Below are 23097 nucleotides of genomic sequence, written 5' to 3'. Positions count from 1 at the left end.
GGTTTTCTTCAAAGTGCGCTAAAGATAGAAGATGATATGCACAGGAAAACTTAGAAAACTTCCCTAAACCTGACACTGCGGGGGTTATAGTCCGTACCTCCCAGATGGAAACTGAGGCTTGGCCAGAGGAGACCAGCCCAAGCTGGTACAGCAGGTTGGCAGCAGAGCCTGCCTCAGCATCCCTGGCTGGAGCCTGGGCACCTCTGGAGTGGTGCCCTCCACCCCCCCCACCCCACCCCACCCCCCCCCCCCGCCCAGGGGAGACTAGGTGGCCCATCCCCCTCCCAGGCCTGCACAGGGCCTGATGGATCACATACCCTACAATGCTGACCTACGGCCAGGCCCAGCCCCCAGCCACCTCCCCGGGTCCAGAGTTCAGGGCAACTGTCCCGCTCACTGGCTGGGGACGATTTTGCACCAGCTGTTCGTCTTTGAGTGTGGGGCTAGGAGAGGTCTGGGCGGCCTTGGCCGCCACCCTGGGGCTGCAGTGACCACTGGGTCTGTCGCCCCTGTGCCTCCTATCTAGGGCTCTGAGGGGCATGCAGCCATGATCCTCCTTCATCCTCCCTGACCTGTCCACCCCATCGAGTGAGTGCAGCCTGGCCCCGGGCTGCTGGTCAGCCCCCCCATCTGCTGAGGGCGCTGGGCCTATGTCCGGCACCAGGGAAGACTCACATTGCTGGGGCAGCCTCCCTTAGCAGAGTGAGTGACGGACGGTCTCTGTCCATGTGCTGGGGACAGGCCAGAGCCCAGGCCACTTCCTCAAAGATTCTGGAAGGAAGGGCAGCTTGCTCAGGAGCACCAGCGTCGTGGCAGCGCACTCTCACGCTAAATCTGTCTTCTTCCCAAACCCGGAGCCCTTCAAGGGCTCTTACTTGTCTCTGGGTCTTCTAGCCATGCTCTGCATACAGTAGGTGCTCAGGAAACGTAGAGGACAGACAAACTGGGAGCAAGACAGAGAGTTGGACAATTAAGAGTGAAATAAAGAACGAAAATAGGAACATGATTATGTGGTCATCTGTATTAACTACCGTGTATCACTCCTACGGTTGGTTCTTCTGTCAGGAGCCAACAGTACCAATCCTACCTAACCACAGTTTACACTCTAGGGTCCTTGATCCCTGGGAGGAGGAGGTCCCCTTTTATGTTGACACCTAATCTGGTTCTTCTCACACTCTTCTCAGAGGTATGGTGCGGACTCTTCCTGGGTGTCCTCTGGGTGTCTCCTCTGGGCACCGACAGGATGCGGAGACCCAGAGACAGGACGCCCGAGGCCCAGAGGCTTGTGGTCTGGCTCCCCCAACACTTGCTGTGTGGCCCGAGGCAAGCTGGCGCCCCTCTCTGGGTTCCAGTGGCCGGCGGACGCTGGCACTCTTGCCCCAGGGAGCAGGGTGCCATGCGGTGGGCAAACCAGAGGTCAGGGACATCTCACAAAGCACGGCAGGGGGGAGCCAGGAGCTCTGCAGACTTTCCCGCCTGCCTCTGCGGGCAGTGAGCACCCCTTCCGTGGGAGTGAGCAACAGGCCGGTGCTTGCCAACGCCCTGGACCACTTGCCAAGGAGCCCGCGGAATGCCACAGGGCCTGGCACAGCCCGATTGCTTACCCAGTGCTTTCTGCCCACGGCCTGTGCGCCAGGCTCATTTCGCGGCCTGGGGAGCAGGGACAGGCACCGGCAGGCAGGGGTGCCCGGGGCCACCCGCAGCATGAGGGAGTGAGGCACCTGCCCCCTCACCCTGTTCGCGGCCCTGCTCTGCTGCCAGCCTGGTTGCTACCGGGGCCTGCCAAGGCAGAGGCGGGGCGGGGGGCGGGGGGCGGGGGCGGGCCATCCCGCCCCGGGGTGGGCGGCGACAGGGGGGCGGCGGGCGGCCGGGGCGGGGCGGGGTGACGGGGAGGCAGGCGGCGCGTCCAGGGGGCGGGCCGGGGCTGAGAAGGAAGGAGGGGAGGCTACCCTGCAGCCCCTGGGCGGGGCCCCGGCAGCCTTAGGGGCCCAGGTCGGCGGGAGGTAGGCCCCTCGGGAGGAGCAGGGCCCGGGCCCGCCCCCGGGGCAGGCGGGGTTGCCCCAGGGCTTCTCTCGGCCTCCGCTGCAGAACCGTCTGGCCGGGTGGGCACGGCCGCGGGTCCCTGTGTGCGTGGCGGGGGCCTGGGCGCCGCCCTCCCTGCTTCACCGGGCGAAGGCTGTGCCAGCGCTTTTGTCCGCCAACGTCCTTCAGCCCTCAGCCCTGAGGAGGGCTCCTCTGAATCCTCCTGCTGGATTCGCCGCTCAGGTGAAGTCGCTCAAGTCCCCACGGGTCCCTCTGCCCCCGGGCCTGGGCTGTCCTGCGCCCCGACTCCTGGGGACGCGGCCCCGCTGCTGACCCGCCGGCAGGGAGTTGGAGAGGCCCGGGAGCAAGTTAACGTTGAAGCAGCTGCTCTGGCGGGAGGGGCGCCTCCAGCGGACCCCCCACTGCCCAGCGGGTCAGCCCGCGGCCGAGCCGAGCTCGGGGAGGGGCAGGGGCGGCTTCGGGGCCAGCGGAAGGAGGCCAGGCCCGAGGCGGGGCAGGAGCTCGGGCCAGGAGCTCTGGGCAGCTCCCGGCCCGCCCCGGGGAAGGTGCTCAGCCTTGACCCTGCCCTGCAACCACGTGACCCCAACTCTCCGCTGGTAGGGCTCTGCTTTTGGGGGCTCCTGGAAGATTAGGGAACTTCGAGGAAGAAGGATAAGGACACAGACAGGCCCGGGGTGCACCACCCTGTGCCCAGGGCACCTCTGCGGACAGAAGGGCAGGTGGGCTGTCAGACTGTGGGGGTCAAAGGGTGGCGGAGGGACTGAGACTCCCGGTTGCCCCCACACCCTGCTCAGCAAAGCCTCACACATCACAGCTCTCTGGCCCTCCTCTGCCCCCACTCCCCTGGGAGGGGTCTCTTTGGGGGGTGGGCAACCCTGGGGGGCCTGGGTGCTGGGCCCTCACCCCCACGGATGAGGGTGGCCCAGGTGTGGCAGTGAATCAGGCGGGTCCCCACAGCCTCCCCTGCCCCAAACCAGTCCCCGGGAGAGGCTGCAGGCTTGGCCCGTGTATGGACCTGGCCTTGCTGCCCAGTGGGGCCACAGAGCAGTCCTGTGACCTCGGCCATCTTGGAGGGCCTCTCCATACCTTGGTCTCCTGCCCTGTAAAATGGGGACAATAGTCATATGGACTTGAGAGCATCTTTTGTTTGGCATGTGGGACGCTCTTGGAAACAGAGTCCGACTCTTTAGATTAATTAGTTGATTAATATCAGTCCTGACTACAAATGCAGCTGGCCCGGCATCTGTGCAGCTTGGATTCACAACTGAATCCCTCTTACGTGTCCTGCTGACCCTGGAAGTGGGGCCCAGGAGGCCCCTCCGAGGTCATTTCCTCCCCAGGTTGGGCAGGACACACCCTCTGGGAGACACCTCTCTGGCACCTTTGCTTCTTAGGAAGTGGACTTCTTGTCACATTTTTGTAATTACAAGACTTTTCTGGCTTGGGAGGACTTCCTGAAGGAGGAGGGATTCCAGCTGAGCCCTGCAGGCCACTGGGGGACACGGAGGAGAAGGAGGTGGAGGGACAGGAGGGGTCACCCATGAACCCTGCTCCCCCTCTCCCACACTCCCGTCTGTGTTGCCCTCTGGGGGCTGCCTCCTTCCTCGGTTCCTCCCCACCTGTCCCCCAGCACACTACTGTGCCAGAGACGTCCCCAAACACAGATCTGTAGGGTGAGGCACTTGGGAAGAGACCCTGGGCTCTCAAGGCCCCTTCCCCCTCCAGCCCACCCCTCCCACTCTCGCGGTCATTCCTCTGGGTCCTGGGTCTCCCCGAGACCTGAGCTCCTCATCCTCAGCTCTCAGGACCCCTGCCCTCCCCGCTGTCCTCCCTCACTGGTGACCTTACTTCCCCAGGCCTCATCTCAGCCCCTCCTCTCCACCTCCTGCATCCCTGAAAGTGGCTCCCACTGTGGGAACCTGGTGCTGGGCTGGGGGGAGCCAGAATGTACATTCCCAGGACAGGGGGCGGGGTGAGGAGCCTCTGATTGCCCCGGTCCAGCTCGTGGCCATGCCCTCTCGATGACCTGCCCACCCCTGGGCAGACAGGGACCTCTGCCTCCCACCATGGCCACTGCGGGTCCAGCTGGAGCCGATGCATCCAGGGCCTCGTACTGAGTGCAGGCGCGATCGGCGATCGGGGCCCGGGGAAGCAGCGGTGGAGGAAGGAGGGCCTGGGGGCATCCCCCGGGTCTCACCTGTGCAGTGCCCACTGGCTCCTCCACGCCCCAGCCAGCCCCTACTCTCTCCCCAGCTCCCTGCGGTGCCGAGAACCGAGTCCCCATGGCCTGGCTGAGCAGAGCCCTGCGTGTGGCAGCCACATGCCCTCCCCCGGTCCTGGGGCCCCGCGCGCTGACCGGCCGGGCAGGCCCCACCACCGAGAAGAGCGTGCCGTACCAGCGGACCCTGAAGGAGGCCCAGGGCCCCTCGGCGGTGGCCCAGGGCCCAAGCCGGCCCCTGCCCAGCACAGCCAATGTGGTGGTCATCGGCGGGGGCAGCTTGGGCTGCCAGACCCTGTACCACCTGGCCAAGCTGGGCGTGAGCGGGGCAGTGCTGCTGGAGCGGGAGCGGCTGACCTCCGGGACCACCTGGCACACGGCGGGTAGGGGCGGGGCAGCGTGGGGGGGCCGGGAGGGACAGGACTCAGCCAGCGGTCAGTTCCGGGGTGACGACCAGAGGCCAGCTGGAGGTGGCTGAGCGGGAGGAGGAAGGACACGGGGCAAAGATGAGGGGTCATCTGAAGGTGGACAGATGAAAGGGACCCTCCTGTCCCCCGTGTCTCTGAAGAGCCGAAGTGGGGAGGATGGAGCAAGGCTGAGATGAGGGACAGCAGCCCCTCCTGAGATGGAGTCACTGGGGGGTGAGGGGCGTCTGCAGGCGGGTGTGGAGCATGGATGGGGAAGGAGCCATCGGGGTGATGCACAGCGGTGTTTTCTGTGGGCACCAGATGCCTCCATGACTCTCATCCTCCTAAGTAACTGGTGGGCATGTAGTAAGCACCTACTGTGTACATGTCGCCAGCCTTCTGCCTCAACCCTGGGCCCTGGGTTAAGTTTACCAGTTTCGGGGGGTGGGGGGTAAACATTCCCACCTTGGCTAAAATTGTGCTACTGGCATGAGGTCAACGAACAAACGTGGAGTGGGGCAGAGGTTCGGACATCACGCCCTGCACACCACTGCCTCTGCCTTCCCACTGTCCCATGTCAGCGGGGCCGGCAAGCCTCTGCCCTCACTGCCATACTGGCCTCGGCCCTGGCCACCCACTCCCCTGACTGCTCTGAAGGGAGCAGCAGCTTTGTGGGTGAATGGTCTGCATTTGGGCTTTGTGGGTCCTGGCTTGGGGTCCCCGCCCCATCATGCCCTGCTCTGTTGTCTTGGGTATGGGACTGTTTGGTGCCATTGAATTTCACTATAAAATAATCATGCTTATGCCTTGGGGCTGCCCTGTCACCCAGTGACGGGCTCAGGCCTGGGATTGGTGCATAGTAAGTGCTCGATAAATGGGGGCCCTCCCAATATTACCACAGTGTGAGCTGCCTGGGGCCAGGAGGCCTGTGCCCAAATCAGCTTTGACCCTGTGATTTCCTGCTCATCAACCTCTCGGAGTTCCCCGGGGGCTGCAGGGAAAGATCCAGGCCCTCTGCCTCATAATCAGGAGCCCCAGCCTGCCAGGAGGGAGGGGGCGGCACATGACCTTGCTAGGGGCTGATGCCGCCCTGGCCCTCCCTGGCCAGGCCTGCTGTGGCAGCTGAGGCCCAGCGATGTGGAGGTGGAGCTTCTGGCGCACACGAGGCGTGTGGTGAGCCACGACCTGGAGGAGGAGACGGGGCTGCACACAGGCTGGATCCAGAATGGGGGCCTGTTCATAGCATCCAACCGGCAGCGTCTGGATGAGTACAAGAGGCTCATGTCGGTGGGTGTGCCCCTGCCAGAGGTGGGGGGTTCAAGGTGGCGTGTGTGCTCCCCATCCTGCCGGGGAAGTGGGGCAGCACGGCGGGGGGAAGGAGCTCTGACCCATCTAGGTCACCATCAGCCTTAGATGCCCTTGCTGGTGGGCCACTTGGGGCAAGTGGCCATACCTCCCTGGGCCTCGGCCTTGTCACCTTTAAAATGGGACCATACTGGGAAGCTCCGTGTGCCGAGCCCTGGACACAGGAGAGGCCCAATGCATGGAGCTGTCACCGCCACTGTGCTCGGTGCTCACGGGAAACACGATAAATATGAAATTGCAGCCCCTGCAGGAGGCAGGACCCATGCCCTCCACCCTCCCCATCACTGACAGGCCTGGAGACCGGGAGAGAGGCTTATGCTGCAGAGGACCCTTGGATGGTGGGTGCTGTTTCCTGACCCAGAGAGGCCAGACCTGGACCCCAAATCCAAGGACAGGGGTGCACGGGCTCCTCCAGCGATCTGTCCTTTATGGAGGGCTGACTGAATCTGTGCTCAGGGCCCAGCGAGCAGAACCAGCAGACTGGCCAGCAGGAGCTTACTGTCGCAGGGGTGCCGACAGGCTGGAGGCAGGGGCCGCCGGCTTCACCAGGACAGGTCTGGGTCTCTGGGCCTTGGAGCCGGCCCCCATAATGCCTGAGCTCCAAGCTCATTGGCCAGGACAGAGGGGGAGAGTGCGAGTCCTCCAACCTTGGAGCCGGAGTCCCCAGCTGACCAGAGGCTTCCACCACGTTTCAGGCCCAGTTGTCAGACTGAGAATCTGACCACCTGGGCTCCAGTCTAGCTGGGTGGAGCCTGTACTGGTGGTGATGCCCGGGGACACGTGATTGGCTGCCCTTGGGCCAATCGGATGTGACGCTGTGGCCTGTCCTACAAAGTCAGGGCCTGGGACCCAGGAACAGGTTGGTCTCCTGGGAGCTGATCAGATTGGAGGTGCTGATTCTCAAGCTCAAAACCCTGGGGCGGTTATTTGTATTTGTTTTTAGGAGAAGTCCTTATGCACCAGAGACTGGCCTGAGTTCTCTAGGGGCATCAACCCCATAGCCCATTATCACCCCCATCCCCCCAGGGGACTTGAAGCAGCTTGCTGCAAGTCACAGGGCTTGTGTCTTACCCCAGTGGAGAGGGTGGGACAGCCCCAAGCCTGCTCCTGCACACTGGGTCATACTCCTGACCCTAAGGCAGAGATGGCCCGAGGGACAGAGGTGACTGGGGCTCGGTGACCAGCTCAGGCTTCCTGGAGCTCACCCTTGGAGGCCCAGACTGGGAATAGAGTGGCCAGAGGAGGTCTGCTCCCTGAGGGCTGGTCCCTTTGCTCTCGGTCCCTCTAGTTGGGCAAGGCGTACGGCGTGGAGTCCCATGTGCTGAGCCCCGCAGAGACCAAGGCACTGTACCCGCTGATGAACGTGGACGACCTGTATGGGACCCTATACGTGCCACACGACGGTACCATGGACCCCGCCGGCACCTGTACCACCCTCGCCAGGGCTGCTGCAGCTCGGGGAGCACAGGTACCGGTGGCTACCTGGCCCCGTGTCCCCTGCTCCCAGCCCCGAGGACGCAGAGGCTCCGGCCACGTGTGAAGAGTGTGTCCTCTCGTGATCTGTGTGTCTCACCTTGTATCCCAGATATACACATAGTTGTAGAAAGCATTGGAAAGGCCAAATGAGCAAAAAAGAAGAAATGGAAATCACCCAGAGGGGACAAACGTTGATGTTTTAGTTTTACCCCTAAATATTTTTTAAGGAAGACATACATATATATGCATAATGTGTTTAAAGATTTTATTGATTTATTTGAGAGACAGAGAAAGCAGGTACATGCAGGGGGAGCGGCAGAGGGAGAAGCAGACCCCCCGCTGAGCAGGGAGCCCCATGCGGGGCTCGATCCCAGGACCCCGGGATCATGACTGGAGCTGAAGGCAGACACTTCACTGACTGAACGCCCCAGGCGCCTGGGAAGATATATTTTTACACGAAGAACCAAGCCACACTGTTTTTTTTTTTTAAAGATGTATTTATTTATTTTATGATAGACATAGTGAAAGAGAGAGAGGCAGAGACACAGGAGGAGGGAGAAGCAGGCTCCATGCCAGGAGCTCGATGCGGGACTCGATCTGGGGACTCGATCCGGGGACTCCAGGATCGCGCTCTGGGCCAAAGGCAGGTGCCAAACCACTGAGCCACCCAGGGATCCCCCTTAAGCACTGTTATGTGGCCTTTTCACCAAAGATGACTGCTAACATCCGCTAGGGAAGTGAGCCTTGCTTTTTAAAAGTCGCTTTATGAGAACGACCCTGTCCGGTTCAAGGAGTGCACGGGGTTAGGTTCCGGCGCCGTGGTTACCCCACTTTCCTGGCAGTGTTGCAGGAGCAGGGGTCCCGGGTCCCGTGGGACCGGTGGTGGCCGGTGGTGGCAGGGGTGGTCAGCACCCTCACAGAGCCCCCTGCGGCTCTGGAAGCAGCCCCCCTCTCTCCCAGGTCATCGAGAACTGCCCAGTGACCGGCATCCGTGTGCGGACCGATGACTTTGGAGTGCGGCGGGTCGCGGCTGTGGAGACAGAGCACGGCTCCATCCAGACGCCCTGTGTGGTCAACTGTGCAGGTGGGCAGGGGTTGCAGCTCTCGGTGGCCACACTGGCTCCTCCCCCAGCCTGGCCTGTCTCTGGGAGGGGGCCTGGGTGTGATGTGCAGGATGTGCTGGGGTGACAGCGGGTCGGCAGGGGCGCCCTCTGGCCACCTGGCTGGCAGCCCCGCCTGGAGCAGCAGAGCTGACCTGTCCCTGCTCTGCCCGCAGGGGTGTGGGCGAGCGCTGTGGGCCGGATGGCTGGAGTCAAGGTCCCGCTGGTGGCCATGCACCACGCCTACGTTGTCACCGAGCGCATCGAGGGGATCCAGGTAGGTACACAGACGGCCCCAGACCCCACACAGGTTACGGGAGGTGGGGGGACCGGGCTCTGAACCCCGGCCCTGCCAGGTAGCAACCCTTGTGGGTTCCCTCTCCACCCTGAGCCTCAGTCACCTCATCTGTGAAATGGGCATCATGACACTGGGTGTTTAGGGTGGGGTGACCGTTAAATGAAGTGACCCCATGGTGCTGACCCCTGACCTTTGGGACACAGCTCCTCAGTGATGCCCAAGCCTGTCCTGAGTGGTGCAATGCATCTGGTGCTTTGCCATGTTCTGTGTCCCCAGCTGCTTCTTCAGGGGACCCCCATGTGTTTGCACACTCCCAAATATAACGTGGGTGCCAGTGTTGGGGGGCTGATTCCAGACCTTCAGTTCCTCCCCGGGGGCATGGAGATGCCTCTGCCAAGGGAGATGGGGCCTGTGCACCCCTGCCCCCTCCCTTCTCCCCTTCTCATTTCTGCACCACCCTCCCGTTGTGCTGGCTGGTAGCTTCCTGTCACCTTGTCAGTGATCACCCCTCCCTCCTTCTACACATTCATCTTTTTGTCCCTTCCTCATCAACCATCCACTTATTAACCCATGTACCCACCATTCCCGGTAACCCCCCTTCCTCTCGCTCACTGGCAAACACTGCTGTGTCCCAGACTCTGTCCTAGACACAAGAGGAAAGGACCTAGTTCTTGTCCGGATGGGGCTGGGGGGCAGGTTCCAACAGGTGAAGGAGCCGTGCCCAAGCAGGTTAATGGGGCTCTGCAGAGGCAGGCAGGGGGCTGCAGGGTCCCCAAGCCCAGGGAGTGCGGGAGCCTGGCAGCCCGGGACCTGCAGGCACTTCAGAAGGGCCCGAGGTGGTAGGGGTGGGACAGTGTGAGGTGGGACCCAGCAAAAGTGTCCTGGGAGCCGGTGGACAGCAGCGGTGGAGGATCTACGGTGAGTGCCAGGCTCCCCGCCCGCTCCTGCTCCTGTCCCTTGACACCTAGCTGCCCCTGTTCCTGGACGGGGTTCATGGAGCCAGGATAGGCCTCGTGAGCGCTGCTATGTGCCCCGTGCTCCCGGGTTCTGTGGGGCGACCTCCTGGGTGGCCGCCAGGGGTCGCCCTCAGGCCACAGTGGCCTCTGGAGGGCTGGGGACAGGCTGTGCCCTGGGGAGGGATCCTCCTCCGGTGGCCACAGGGCTGTGCTGCCCTAGGAACCCCCAGTTCTGAGGGTCTGGCCCAGTGCTGAGTCAGAGCTGAGCACCGGCCCTAGCAGTGATCTGGTTCCCCCTCCGTCTGTGGGCCTGGTGTGTGTGTCCCACGATGCAGTGTGGCCGGTGCTCTCTGGTAGTCCGCATTCCCGCCGGCCTCTGCCTGCTTTTGTAGACATTGCTCTACTCGGGCGTGAGCGGTAGGAAAGCCCAGGCTCCGGGGCTGCGATTCAGCTCCTGTATTACCCAGCCAGGCAAGTCACAGTGCTGGGTGGGCCTCAGTTTCCTTTTTGGCAAAATGGACAAGAAGAGTATTGATTGCACGGGGCTGGGCTCAGGGAGGAGCCCGTGATGGAGGGGAAGGGCTGAGGGTGGCACCAGAATGCTCCGGAGACGCAGTGGGCACTCCAAGGCAGCTCAGTGTGCTGGGCCCCAGAGCTGGAATGAAAGTCAGGGGTTTCCCCGGCCACCAGGTGTCCCCACTGTCCTGCTCTATGGAACTGCAGTTTTTGTTTTGTTTTTAGAGTAGTAGTGACAATAGAGGTAATGATATCATGATTTATATTTCTGAAGTGCTCGCTTTCTGAGAACTTCCTGCACGCTCCTTACAACAATCCCTCAGTGCAGACGTTCTTATTCCGGTTCTATGGAGGAGCTGGACAACTAGGAGACTGGGGTGGGACAGAGGGGCATCTGCCAAATTACCCCTTTTGGTCTCTCTGCGTGTCTTCAGAGGTGGGGCAGAGGAGTCACGTCCGATGTGCCCATCTCCAGGGTAAAGGTCCAAGAAGGCAGGTCCTCCAGTGCCAAAGAGCTACGGGGAATGCGGCCTCTCCCCACTCCTACCTAGTTTCTAAAATGATTTTGGTTTGTTTTTTGGTTAAATCAGTAGTCAGTGTTCACAGTATATTGACAATGTAAATGTTGTTAAGTCTTGAGCAAATAGCATCCAACTTTTGTGTTTCCTGGAGTTATTGTTTTCCAATGGCTCAGCTTTCTTTTTTTATTTTTAAATTTTTTAAATTTATTTTATATTATTTTATTTTTTTATGGCTCAGCTTTCTATGTAACTGTCAGTAATGACATCTATCTATCTATCTATCTATCTATCTATCTATCTATCTATCATTACCTTCAGCCCCCAAATCCCATGTCCATTATCTGTCACTTCCCATTTCTCATCCTACCCCCAACTTTTGATAATCACTGATTTCTGTCTCTGTGGATTTTCCTATTCTGGACATTTAATAAAATGAAACCTTAACATATATGGCCTTTTGTGTTTGACTTCTTCTTTTTTTTAATATTTTATTTATTTATTCATAGAGATGCAGGGAGAGAGAGAGAGAGAGAGGCAGAGACACAAGCAGGCTCCATGCAGAGAGCCCGATGTGGGACTTGATCCAGGGTCTCCAGATCACGCCCTGGGCTGCAGGCGGCGCCAAACCGCTGCACCACCAGGGCTGCCCTTGTGTTTGACTTCTTTCACTCAGTATGACATTTTCAAAGTTTGTCCATGTGATATGTTATCAGAATTTCATTCTTTTTAATGGCTAAATAATATTCTATCATAGACCACATTTTATTTATCCAGTCATCTGGTGATGGACATTTGAGTTGTTACTACTTTTTTGCTGTTATGAATAATGCTGCTTTGAACATTCATGTACATATTTCTGAGTAGATGTGTTTTAATTTTTCTTGGGTAGCTATCTTGGAGTGGAATTGCTGAGTCATATAGTAACTCTATGTTTAACTGTTTGAGAAACCGTCAGACTATTTCTGCATGTGCACTCTTTTACACTCTTTTTACATTCCCACCCACAGCACGGAGGGTTCTGGCTTCTCCACATCCTCGCCACCACTTGTGATGCTCTCTCTTTGATCCTAACCATCCTGGTGGGTGTGAAGTGGAGAGTATCTCATTGGAGGTTTGAGCTGCATTTCCCTACAGGCTGATGATGTGGAGCATCTTCTCATGTGCTCATTGGCCATTTGTACATCTTCTTTGGAGAAATGTCTATTCAGACACCTTGCTCATTTTAATTTGGGTTCTTGGTCTTTTTATTGAGTCATGAGAGTTGTTGTTATATGTGGGTACACGTCTCCTACCACACTTCTGCGTGCACATATTTTCTCCCTTTTTCTGGCTTGTCTTTTCCCTCTCTTGATGGTAGTGTTGGCAGTACAAAAGGTTGAATTTTGGTGAGGTCCAACCTGTGGATTGTTTCTCTTGCTGCCTGTGCTGTGGGTGTTGTATTTCAGAAGTGCATTTCCTCACCTGAGGCCACAAAGACCTACTCCCATATTTTCTCCTAAGAATTATATAGGTTTAGCTCTTATTCCTAGGTCTGTGACCCACTGTGACTAAGGTTTGTGTATGGTGTGAAGAAAGGGTCCAGCTTTCTTCCCTGCATGTGGCCATCCAGCTGCGTCGTCACTGCGTGTTGAAGAGCATCACCCTTGCATGGCCTTCCCATCCATGGAAAATCAGTGGGTCATAATTGGGAGGGTTGATTTCTGAACTGTCAACCTGATTTCAGTGATCTAGATGCATCTCCTGTGTGAGTGCTTCCCGTCTTGATTACGTAGTTTTGTAGCGAGTTTTGAGATCGGGAAGCATGAGTCTCCCAGCTTTGTCCTTTTTTCCCAAGATTGTTTTAAATATTCTGGGTCAGAATTAAATTTCCCTGTGAATTTTAGGCTCAGTTTGTCAATTTCTGCCAAGAAGCCAACAGTGATTTTAATGAGGATTGTGTGGAATCTGGATCAATTCAGAAAGCGTTGTCATCTTAGCAATAGCCAAGTCTTCATTTTGTAAATGTGGGATATCATTCCATTCACTTAGGTCTTCTGCAACTTCTTTCAAAAATGTTGCCAAATTCTTAGATTACTAGTTTTGCCCTTCTTTTGTTAAATTTATTTATAAGTATTTAAAAATTCTCCGAGGGACACCTGGGTGGCTCAGTGGTTGAGCGTCTGCCTTTGGCTCGGGGCATGATCCCAGAGTCCCAGGATTGAGTCCCATATCCAGCTTCCTACATGGAGCCTGCTTCTCCCTCTGCCTATGTTTCTCTCTCTCTCTCTCTCTCTCTCTCTCTCTCTGTCTGTCTTTCATAAACAAACAAATAAATAAAATCTTTAAAAAAAAGAATTCTTTTTGTTTTTTAATGTGGCTCTGTCAGTTAAGTTTCTGACTTTACAGCTCAGGTCATGAGTTTGGGGTCCTGGGGTCAGGCCCTGCCTTGGGCTCCCTACTCAGCAAGGAGTCTGCTTCTCACTCTCCCTCTGCTTGTGTGCAGACTCTCTTTCTCTCCCAAATAACTAAACAATATCTTTAAAAAATTTTTTTTGATGATGTAAGTGGAATTATTAATTTCCTTTTTGATTGTTCATCATTAGTTAAATGAAAAACAAGAGAATAGCTTTTAGTTGTCTGTTGTGCACTGACCTTGTATCCTGCCACCTTGTTGAACAATTTAGTTCATTGTAATAGTTTTTGAGTGCGTTCCTAGGATTTCCTATGTGCAAGATCATGTAATCTGCAAATAAAGATTGTTTTACTCCTTCTTTTCCAAACTTGATGCCTTTTATTACTTTTTCTTGCTTAGTTGCTTCCCTGGCTAGAACCTCCAGTACAATGCTGAGTAGAAGGGCTGAGAGTAGACATCCTTCCATTGGCCTAATTTTAGAGGAAAAGCTGAAAATAAGTATGTTTTAGCTGTGGGTGTTTCTTAGATACCCTTTGTCAGGAAGTTCCCTTCCATTTCTAGATTGTTGATGTTTTTGTCATGAAAGATTTGGAAATGCTTTTCCCAACATCGATTGAAATGTTTGGTTTTCATCCTACTGTGTTGATATGGTTGGTGTTTTATGTAGACTTGTTTCAGATTTCTAGATTGAAATCTAGATTCTAGATTTCATTTCTAGATTGTTGATGTTTTTGTCATGAAAGGTTTGGAAATGCTTTTCCCAACATCGATTGAAATGTTTGGTTTTCATCCTACTGTGTTGATATGGTTGGTGTTTTATGTAGACTTGTTTCAGGTGTCAAGCCAACCTTGCATTCCTTGGATAAATCCCATTAGGTCATGGCATTTAATCCTCTGATATGTTGCCGGATTCACTTTGCTAGTATTTTGTTGAGGATATTTGCATTCATATTCTAACTGTCACATTTTTCTCCCAAACATTTCAACGTATCTGTCCTGTCAACTACCTCTCAAGAGCATGTTCTGTCCAGCTCCACACATCAGGGAAATCACATACAATCTGTAAGTCCCGTTCCTTTCCCCTGGAAGAACCCTCCTGCTCTTCTGATCTCCTCTGCTCCCAACTGATTGCCTTGTGGGCTCTACTCGCCTGTGACCTTGGGACCTTCTTCACACCTCTTCTGTTTGGATTCATGGCGTGTGCTCTGGTTGCTTATTGAGAAGGGGCATGTGGGGTATAAATATTCTCATGTTCATCTATATCTGAAATAATCTTCATTATTTCCTTACACTTGATTGATGGATTGATTGGGTCTAGAATTCTCCATCCAAAACTGTCTATCAGAATTTTGAACACTTGGCTCCAGGTCCTCCGGCCTCCAGGGATGCTGTTCCATTATTTAGGACCCACTTGTTCATCTGGTGTTCTGATGTTTCACCCCAGTGTGGCCTCAGGGACAGCCTGCACCACAGCCTCCATTCACAGGGCATGGTGGGTACTTGTGGGTCCTTTATTTTTAATTAATTTTTTAAAGATTTTATTTATTTGACAGAGAGAGAGAGAGCGAGTGCAAGCAGGTGGAGTGGCAGAGGGAGAGTGAGGAGCAGACTCCCCACTGAGCTGGGAGCCTAATGTGGGGCTTGATCCCAGGACCCTGAAATCATGACCTGAGCTGAAGGCAGATGCTTCACTGACTGAACCACCCAGGTGCCCCACTGATGGGCCCTTTAATATGGAGACTCATGGTATTTAATCTGAGAAATTGTCCTAGATGGTGCCTCTACTCCAGTTCCTCTCTTTGTCTTTCTGGACCTTTAGGGCTGACCTTGTGATTTCCTTAATTTTTCTCTCCTGATATCAATTTCTTCATCTTTTTTAGGCATGTATCTAGAAGATTGTCTTATTTGACCCTTCTGTTGCATTTTTCATTTTGATAAGCATCTCTCATTTTGAGACATCTTTCTTGACCTGGGATTCCTTCCCCATGGCACCTCGTTCTGTGGACCCAATCTTGTCCTAGCACTTTAGTTGCTGGTGTGTGGTGCAGGTTTTCAGGGGGGGCTTCCACAGGCCGACTGGAGGCTTAGAGAAGGAGGACAGGAGGGCATCTTGCCAGGGGTAAGGGTGAGCTGTTCTCTTTGGCAAGGGGCCCTAGTGTCAGCATCTGGAGCCTTCCACAGACCACTTTGTGTCTCCAAAGTGGAGTCCCCAGGCTGCTGTAGAGGGGGAACAGCGGCCCACTCCTCACTACCCCTGAGTCTGGAGCCTCTGGGGACCCACTTCTCCATACCTTAGAGCTGTCCCCAGGCCTGGCTCTGGGCTGTGCTGGGTGGGGGTGGAGGGGATCTGGGTCTTTTCTTTCTGTTCACACACATACTCTTTCTCTCACACTCACACAAGTGCACACTTACACACATTCATGCATACACATATACAAACTCTCACATTCACACATATGTGTGCATGCATGCGTGCACACGCACACACACACACACACACACACACACACACACACACCATGCACCCTGCCCATCAGGCCCCTGCAGAGGGAGGTGGGTTGCCACAAGCCAGGACGCTACAGATTGGAGGGGACCAGAAGGGTAGCAAGCTGGCCCGCCCTCCACATTCTCCCCTCCCCAAACCCGAGCTAAGGTGCTGGTTTCCGCTCTGTGTCCGGCAGTGTAGATTGAGACCTCCTGTGTGCTCCTGTCTCTCCCTGGTTCTCTTAGCTTTGTGGGTTATACCTTATTCCTCCCTCCCCGTCCTTCCTCTCCTTCTTACATCATTGCTATCACCTTGTGCGGTTTGGGGAAGGAGAGACTGTAGTGAGAGGGGTTTGTCCATGATGTAACCTGAGGCCCCAGGTACACTCTGTCCTCAGGGTCCAGGGAGGAGGCACCATGAGCCACCGCAGGCCTGTGACTGCCCAGCCCTGGCTGACCCCGAGGCCTCTCTGCTCTGCCTTCTAGAACATGCCCAATGTCCGCGACCATGACGCCTCGGTCTACCTCCGCCTCCAGGGGGATGCCTTGTCTGTGGGCGGCTATGAGGCTAACCCAATCTTCTGGGAGGAGGTGAGAAACAGGGCTCAAGAGGTGGTTTGGGGCTGTGTCTCAGCACAAAGAAGACTTCTTCCAGAAAGCCCACCCTCTGGAAGCTAGCTCCTCAGGTGCTCACCTGAGAAATGGCAGGTCCCTTGGCCCCAGAAGGGTCTCACTCATTTTTCTCTGAACTTGGAACACAGGTAGATGCAGACCTGGGGCAGGGAGAGGGCTTGCCTCACAGCATTAGTGGTGAGAAACTACAGAAAAGTAAAATAATAGCATTGGAGGATGAAAACGTTAAAGCCGTGTGTCCACAGTAAATGACCCTGTGGCAGCGTCGTCTCCTCAGGTCTGGCTGCTCCCTTGGCAGCTTCGGGGGCTGTGTGAGGTCCAACGGCCCCCTCGGCCCCCTCAGCCCCCACGAGCATGGACTGCCCTTGCTCCTGGATTCATGCAGAAATGGAATCTGGGTCAGATCCTGTTTTACTTCCTGGGGACAGAGGGAGACCAACATAAAAGTCCCTGTGCCAGGGCCCCTATTTAGGTCGGGAGACCCACGACAGAGAAGTAATGGAGATCTGTGTGCTGAATGGAGCCAGTAGGTTAGGAAGAAGCCTCATAAGGGTGGTGTGGAAGGATGTCCTTCACACTGTGCTCAGGCAGGGTCCCCGGGGAGCTGATGTCTGAGCAGAGTCCTGCAGACGGAACAGGTGGGCGGTGTGGCCCTGAGGTCAGGTCAAGCTTAGCTTTCTTGAAGAACTGAAGGAAGGTCAGTGTGGCTGTGGGTTAGTGGTAGATGTGGACATGGACAGGGCCTGCCCTTGTAGGGCTTTGTGGGCCACAGGGAGTCATGGAGAACCATGGGGGGCTTGAGAGCAAGAGAGGGCATGTCTGGCTTAGGGGAATGGGTGGAAGGCGGGTGGGGGTGCAGGGTGACTGGGTAGAGGCTGCTGCGACAATCCCGCACAGAGCAGGTGGGCTTGGACCAGCATGAGGATGGGGGGCAGGCAGGCCACACCCAGGGGGGTGAATGGTGCAGAAGAGGAGGCCAATGAAGGAGGCCTGGGGGGCCTGGCCTGGCCCTCACCGGGAGCAGGCTTGGCCAGGTTCAGCTCCCCCCTGGGGGCGGTCACAGGCCACTCCTCTGCCGGCCTCCCCAGGTGTCAGACAAGTTTGCCTTCGGCCTCTTCGACCTGGACTGGGACGTGTTCACCCAGCACATCGAAGGTGCCATCAACCGCGTCCCTGTGCTGGAGAAGACAGGGGTCAAGTCCACAGTCTGTGGTCCAGGTGAGTGGGGGGGCCTTGGGCCTGGGGTCTTTGGGGCTGAGAACTGCCTGCATCAGGTGTGGACCTGGGTCGTCCCTGCTGCGTGCAGCTGGAGATCCATCACCCCTGTCCTATTCCCCCTCTGCCTTCCTGGCACACACAACGCCTCCTTAATCCTCAGGGAAGACAGAAGGTGGGTAGGGCCAGCCTGGCCCATATCAGGGCTAGGGAGAGAGGTATTGTCCGAAGGGACAGGTTTGTGTCTGAGACTCGAGTTCCCTGTGCCTCAGTCTCCTCATCTGTGAAATGGGTGACAGAGCACCTGCCCCACGCTCAGTGGGTGTGGAGCAAGGAGGAGAAGCCACATGTAGGGTGCAGGGCATGGCTGGGTGGGCTTGCAGCAGTGAGTCCCCTGAGGGAAGGGGGACAGCCAGAGGCCGGGGGGTGAGGGGTTGTCCTCAGCCATGCAGGGAGTGAGGGGCAGGTTCTGATGCCGGGAGCCTGTGGCCTACAGGGGTCCAGCCCTCTCTGCCCAGTGCACTTGGCATCCACACGACCACCAGCCACGGCTGCTTTCCTCCATTCGGCTCTGAGGAAGCCCAGCCTAGTGGGCAGGATGGAAGCACCCCAGAAAACCGTGGACTCACTGCTGCCCTCCCTGCAGCTTCCCCAGGCTTGCGAGGTGCTGGCAGTGACAAGCTCAGGCCTGAGACGATCCCAGGGGCACGAGTCACCCGGGAACATCCTCTGCTTGATTATACTGGGGAGTCATTGCCCCCATGAAGCCCTATCTGGGGGTGATGTGCATGCAGGGACATCTCGTGTCTGGTTTCCTGCCTGGGAGGCCGGGTTTGTGGGGAAATCAGCCTCCCTCCCCACCAGGGAGGGCAAGCCCGGTCAATGGCCTTTGGCTTCCGGAACAGAACTCGGAAGTCCCAGGCCCCCTTGACTCTGGGGAATCTGAGGGCAGGCAGAGCTCCCAGTCCAGGGCACGGAGGTCCCATGGGGGACCTGTCTGCAAGTCCCATCATTCCACGTCCTCGTGTTGCTCAGCCTTGAGTCATTCATTAAACATTCAAGAGACGCGTCCCCTGAAACCCTCTCCTCACATGCCCCGTGAGGCTGTTCCGAGCTTCCCATCTGCCTGCTGCCACCAGAAGCATTCCCAGCACTGCCGGGGTGCTCAGGGTGACCACACAGGGCCCCCGTCCCACGCCGGGTGGCCCCCCTCCTGCTGCTCCGGGTGCAGCATTCCTGCAGACCCTGCCCTCTCTGCCCTTCCTCCTCCATCCTCCCTTGGCCACCCTGTGTCTTCTTTCTGGCCTCCGGGGTGTCCTCCTTTCCAGCTGTTTGGAAGTTTCTCCCAGATCCCCCAGACTGGTAGCCTCTGATGCCACCCCCAGGTCAGATTTGCCTCCGGCCCCACCCGGGAGGGATCAGAGCTGCACAGAGCTTAGGGACTCAGCCTGGGCCAGGCAACCCTGAGTGGTGCACCTGCTTCCACGATGCATCACCAGCAGGGGTACAGGGGACATATCAGACCCGGTGCCACGCAGTCTCCTCATCTGTGCCCCAGGTGACCAAGGAAGGGCTCCTAGGAGTCCCTCACCGCCCCTTCTCCCACTATGTCTTCTTTTGTTTGCTGATGTGTGTGTTTACTGTGTCCTCTCCCATCGGCTCCCTGAGGGGTGGGACTGGTCTCGTTCAGAGCCGAGCCTGGGCACACGCAGAAGGGGCTGCACATATTTGCAGGTGGGATGACCCCCAGCCCTAGAAGTAAGAGCCGCGACCCCCAGGTTACGGATGAGGACATGAAGGCTCAGAGAGATGAAGCAACTGGCCCAAAGTCACACAGCTAGGAAAGGGTAAAGCAGGCTTCGAACCCAGGACTGTGGCTGCAAAGCTCTGCTCTTCATAATGATGCCTGAGGGTCCCTTGCCTTCCATGCCCTAGTCTCTGCCGGTGGCCCGCCAGCAGCAGATAGGATCAGAAGCCCCCGTCCCTCTCCCAGAGAACCTAGAATCATTCCGTCACCCAATGAACATTTATCAAGCACCTACTATTTCCTGGGCCCTGTGCTGGGCCTTGAGACACGGTGGTGAGCGAAGCCCAGTCCCTGCCCTTAGGGCTTTCATGTCTAGTGGGCAGGATGACCGGCGGTGACGCAGCAAGAGGGTGGCATGGTGAGGGAGAGCCATGCACTGTGATGGGGGCGTGGGGAGAGTCCCCTCACCAGTAGGAGAAGGGTGACAGCTGTGAGACACAGCTGGACCCTGCAAAGCAGACCGCGGTCCCAGCTGTAAATGCTGAGGAATTGGGGAATGTGGCAAGAGCAATTAGGGAGGCTCCCTGGAGGAAGTGGCATTGGGCTGAGTCATGAGGATGGGGAAGGCCCAGATGAAGGAGGCAGCTGCAGACCCTGCTGTGCTCACTGCGCTCTCGAGAGACCCTGCCCCAGGTTCATGTGGCCTGGAGCTTCAGGCCCCACTTCCTTCCAGAGTCCTTCACACCGGATCACAAGCCCCTGATGGGGGAGGCACCTGAGCTCCGGGGATTCTATCTGGGCTGTGGTTTCAACAGTGCAGGTGAGCCGCCTTGCACCCCCTACCCCCCCCAGAGCCCTTCTGGGCAGGTGGAGTGGGCATGGCTCAGAGAGTGGCAGCCCTGGGGCGGGGGTTGGGAGGGGGGAGGCCCTGCAGGGCAGGCTGAGGTCATGGTAGCAGGACCTGGGGTGTGAGATCCAGGGCTTGAGGGGTGATGCTGGCTGCGGCCCCGGGGAGGGGAGGCTCTGGGGCCGATGGAAGACCTCTGGCTCCCCTCCTGCCAGGAATGATGCTGGGCGGCGGCTGTGGGCAGGAGCTGGCCCACTGGATCATCCAGGGGCGCCCGGAGAAGGACATGTACAGCTATGACATCAGGTGAGTGTGCCCCGGGACCCGTGCCCGGGATTACATAGTGTGGAGTGCACGGCGAGGGCTATTCAGACAGGAGCCTTAGCTGGAATCCAGAGGGCTTCTTGGAAGAAGGACCCGTCAGGGAAGAAAGGGGGACGGCTGCCAGAGGGGGTGGGGCTGCTAGGGGCAGTCCAGGCAACAGCTTGGGGGGCACCCCTGAGGGTGTTCAGCTGGCTCTGCTGCTATTGCTCTGCCCTGGACAGACCACTTCCCTGGGGGACCCCAGCAGCAGTAGGGGTGGCATCAGCTTGGTGTCCCCCTGCCCCTCTGCCAACCTTGCCCCTCCCAGCCTGATGAGGACATTACACTCACTGGGCCCGGGCAGGAAGGGGGATGTCTGGCCCCTACAGGCAGACAGATACTGAGGTTCCCTGACTGCCACCCCCTCCGTGGTGCCTGGCACAGCAGTCTACTCTGTCACTGCCTCAGAGCTCGTCTGGGGCTGCGCCCACACTCTCCCAAGAGAGGAATGTTCCAGAAATGATAGCTACAAGGGGCCTCGGGATGGGCCAGTCCTAGCCCTTCCTGCTACAAATAGTGAAAGGAGGCACCGATGGGGGAGGTTGCTTGCCTGAAGTCCCTCAGTGTGGGAGCTGAGGTGCACAGGGATGCAGCTTCCGGCCTCCCTGGTGTCAGTGAGGGCTTTGGCATTCAAACAGACTGCCCACCAGGGCTCACACCAGGCCTCATACCAGGCCTCACATCTGCCCTCACACTGGGCCTCACACCTGGTCTCACCCCTGGCTTCACCCCTGGCCTCACACCAGGCCTCACAGCAGGTCTTACACCTGGCCTCACCCCTGGCCTCACTCCTGGCCTCACACCTGGCCTCACACCAAGCCTCGGTGGGCAGCTTCCAGGTACCATGGCATCCACAGCTGCAGAAGGAGCTGGCATGCCCGTACCCCTCCTGGGCTGAGGGAGGCTCTGCAGGGAGGGGGGTGTGCAGTCCTGGATTCAGCAGACCACCTTAGGTCTGGGCTGGTGGAGACCCCAACGCTGCTCTCGAAGCCCCTCCCCCCCACCTCCCTCCATCACCTACCTTCCTCAACAGGAGTGTTCTGTGACTGGTTTATGGCCAATAGTGTAGGCTGGGGCCTGGGGGTCACAGGTTGGTGGAAGGGCTGGGAGGCCCTAGAGTGGGTCTGGGATCAGTGGGGCAGAGGCATGGGAAGGAACCCCTAGGAGCTGGGGCCTGGGAGTCATAGGTTGGGCGGCAGGGGGTACAGGGATGGAACCCCTTGGAGCTGAGGCCTGGTGAGTAGAGGTAGGGGCCATGAACTAGTCTACCCACCCTCTGGGCAGGTGGTTTCCCCATCTGTGGAATGGGAGCAGTGACCCACCTCTCAGAAGTGCCCTGAGGATCACACATACAATGCTTCTTTGGGTGCCTGGTGTAGGTCCGGAGTACAGGCTGTGATTTCTAGTGAAAGTCCTTGGGGTCCCAGGAACTGGGGAGGAGGAGTCATTCCTTATTTGAGTGAGGAGGGTGGCTCGACCCCAGCCCTGGCCTTGGTCCTGGCCACAGGCCCCCTGCCCACCTGCTCACGGGAGGAACACTATAGCCAGGGCTGTGTGGCCACAGGGAGGTCCCTTCCCCTGCTGATCTGTGGTCATGCTCTGGCTGCACTTGAGCCCATGTCCCTGCCACACGTGCACGTGCAGGTGTGAGCAGAGGAGATAGGTTCTGGCCGGCTGGGAGGTTGCCAGAGGGGCCCTGTCTGCTGGTGTAGGGATCACCCAGACCTGCCCTGGGTCCAGCTTCTCTTCTTCTGTCCCAGAGGGCCTGAGGAAGGAGATCCAGCTCTCCCCAAATCCCCCAGCCGCCCCACCTCTGTCCCCCGACCCAGACGCAGACCCACCTTCCCAAAGCAGCTGGGAAGGTCACCAGTCTCATCCTGGGAGAAGCATGTCAGCTCCTAGTGACTGGGGGTGAGTCTGACCAGGAAGGCTGACCTCCTGGTCTCTGTCCTCCCCACTTCAGCCCCTCCAGAACCTGCCGTGCATTTCCAAGCTCCACGGCTCACTGCTTCTCCAGGAGCCCTCCCCAGACCCCTCAGCCGGGCTCCGTGGCTCCTGCTCCTGCAGCCTGTCCCGGAAGCTCCTGGCTCAGTGGTGGCCAGCACAAGCACAGGCTGGGTTCCCTCTCGTGTGACATGGGTCAAACCAGGGGCATCCGTGGGGGGCCACTCTGAAGCTTAACAGCCAGGGTTCTTGCAGATGGCACTCAGCCCTGGGCCTGGTGCCTGAAAGGGGCTCCGGAGATCATTGTGGTGACTAGTGATAATCTCTGTAATAATAAGCTCAATTCTGTAGCCCTCACCCTCTGCCCCAGTCAGAACATCATGCTCGCTAGAACTATGTGCAAAGTAAGAGTCCATTGGCCCCGTGGGGCTCGGGCAGGCATCAGCGAGGATAAAGCACAGGGGAGGACATAGCTGATGAGGAGGCAGGCCTGGAGAATGCACGAGGTGCCAGCAGGTGGACCGTGAGGGAAGGGACAGACGGGGAGGCTGGTCCAAGCTGGGGATTCGGAG

At 57.6% G+C, this 23097-nt stretch overlaps 1 protein-coding gene across 2 annotated transcripts in view; it reads left to right on the top strand.

Moving 5' to 3' along the window:
• Positions 1–1955: 1955 nt before the first annotated feature.
• The window catches only part of SARDH (sarcosine dehydrogenase), a 62212-nt gene continuing 41070 nt past the window's right edge, over positions 1956–23097 (top strand). Inside the window, exons 1-11 of one of the 2 annotated variants that reach the window (XM_055318361.1) lie at positions 1956–2265; positions 2644–2762; positions 4297–4644; positions 5777–5955; positions 7322–7501; positions 8470–8593; positions 8786–8886; positions 16263–16367; positions 17498–17627; positions 20105–20191; positions 20434–20524. In XM_055318361.1, coding sequence (XP_055174336.1) covers positions 4326–4644; positions 5777–5955; positions 7322–7501; positions 8470–8593; positions 8786–8886; positions 16263–16367; positions 17498–17627; positions 20105–20191; positions 20434–20524 — 1316 coding nt within the window. In that variant the 5' untranslated portion in view covers positions 1956–2265; positions 2644–2762; positions 4297–4325. The remainder of the gene's footprint in view (positions 2266–2643; positions 2763–4296; positions 4645–5776; positions 5956–7321; positions 7502–8469; positions 8594–8785; positions 8887–16262; positions 16368–17497; positions 17628–20104; positions 20192–20433; positions 20525–23097) is intronic. The other variant, XM_055318355.1, reaches the window with a different exon arrangement.

Source organism: Nyctereutes procyonoides, unplaced genomic scaffold (assembly GCF_905146905.1).
Source record: "Nyctereutes procyonoides isolate TBG_1078 unplaced genomic scaffold, NYPRO_anot_genome, whole genome shotgun sequence".
NCBI classification, from domain to species: domain Eukaryota; kingdom Metazoa; phylum Chordata; class Mammalia; order Carnivora; family Canidae; genus Nyctereutes; species Nyctereutes procyonoides.
Note: the sequence above shows the minus strand (reverse complement) of the source record. Positions and strands in the feature narration are given on the sequence as shown.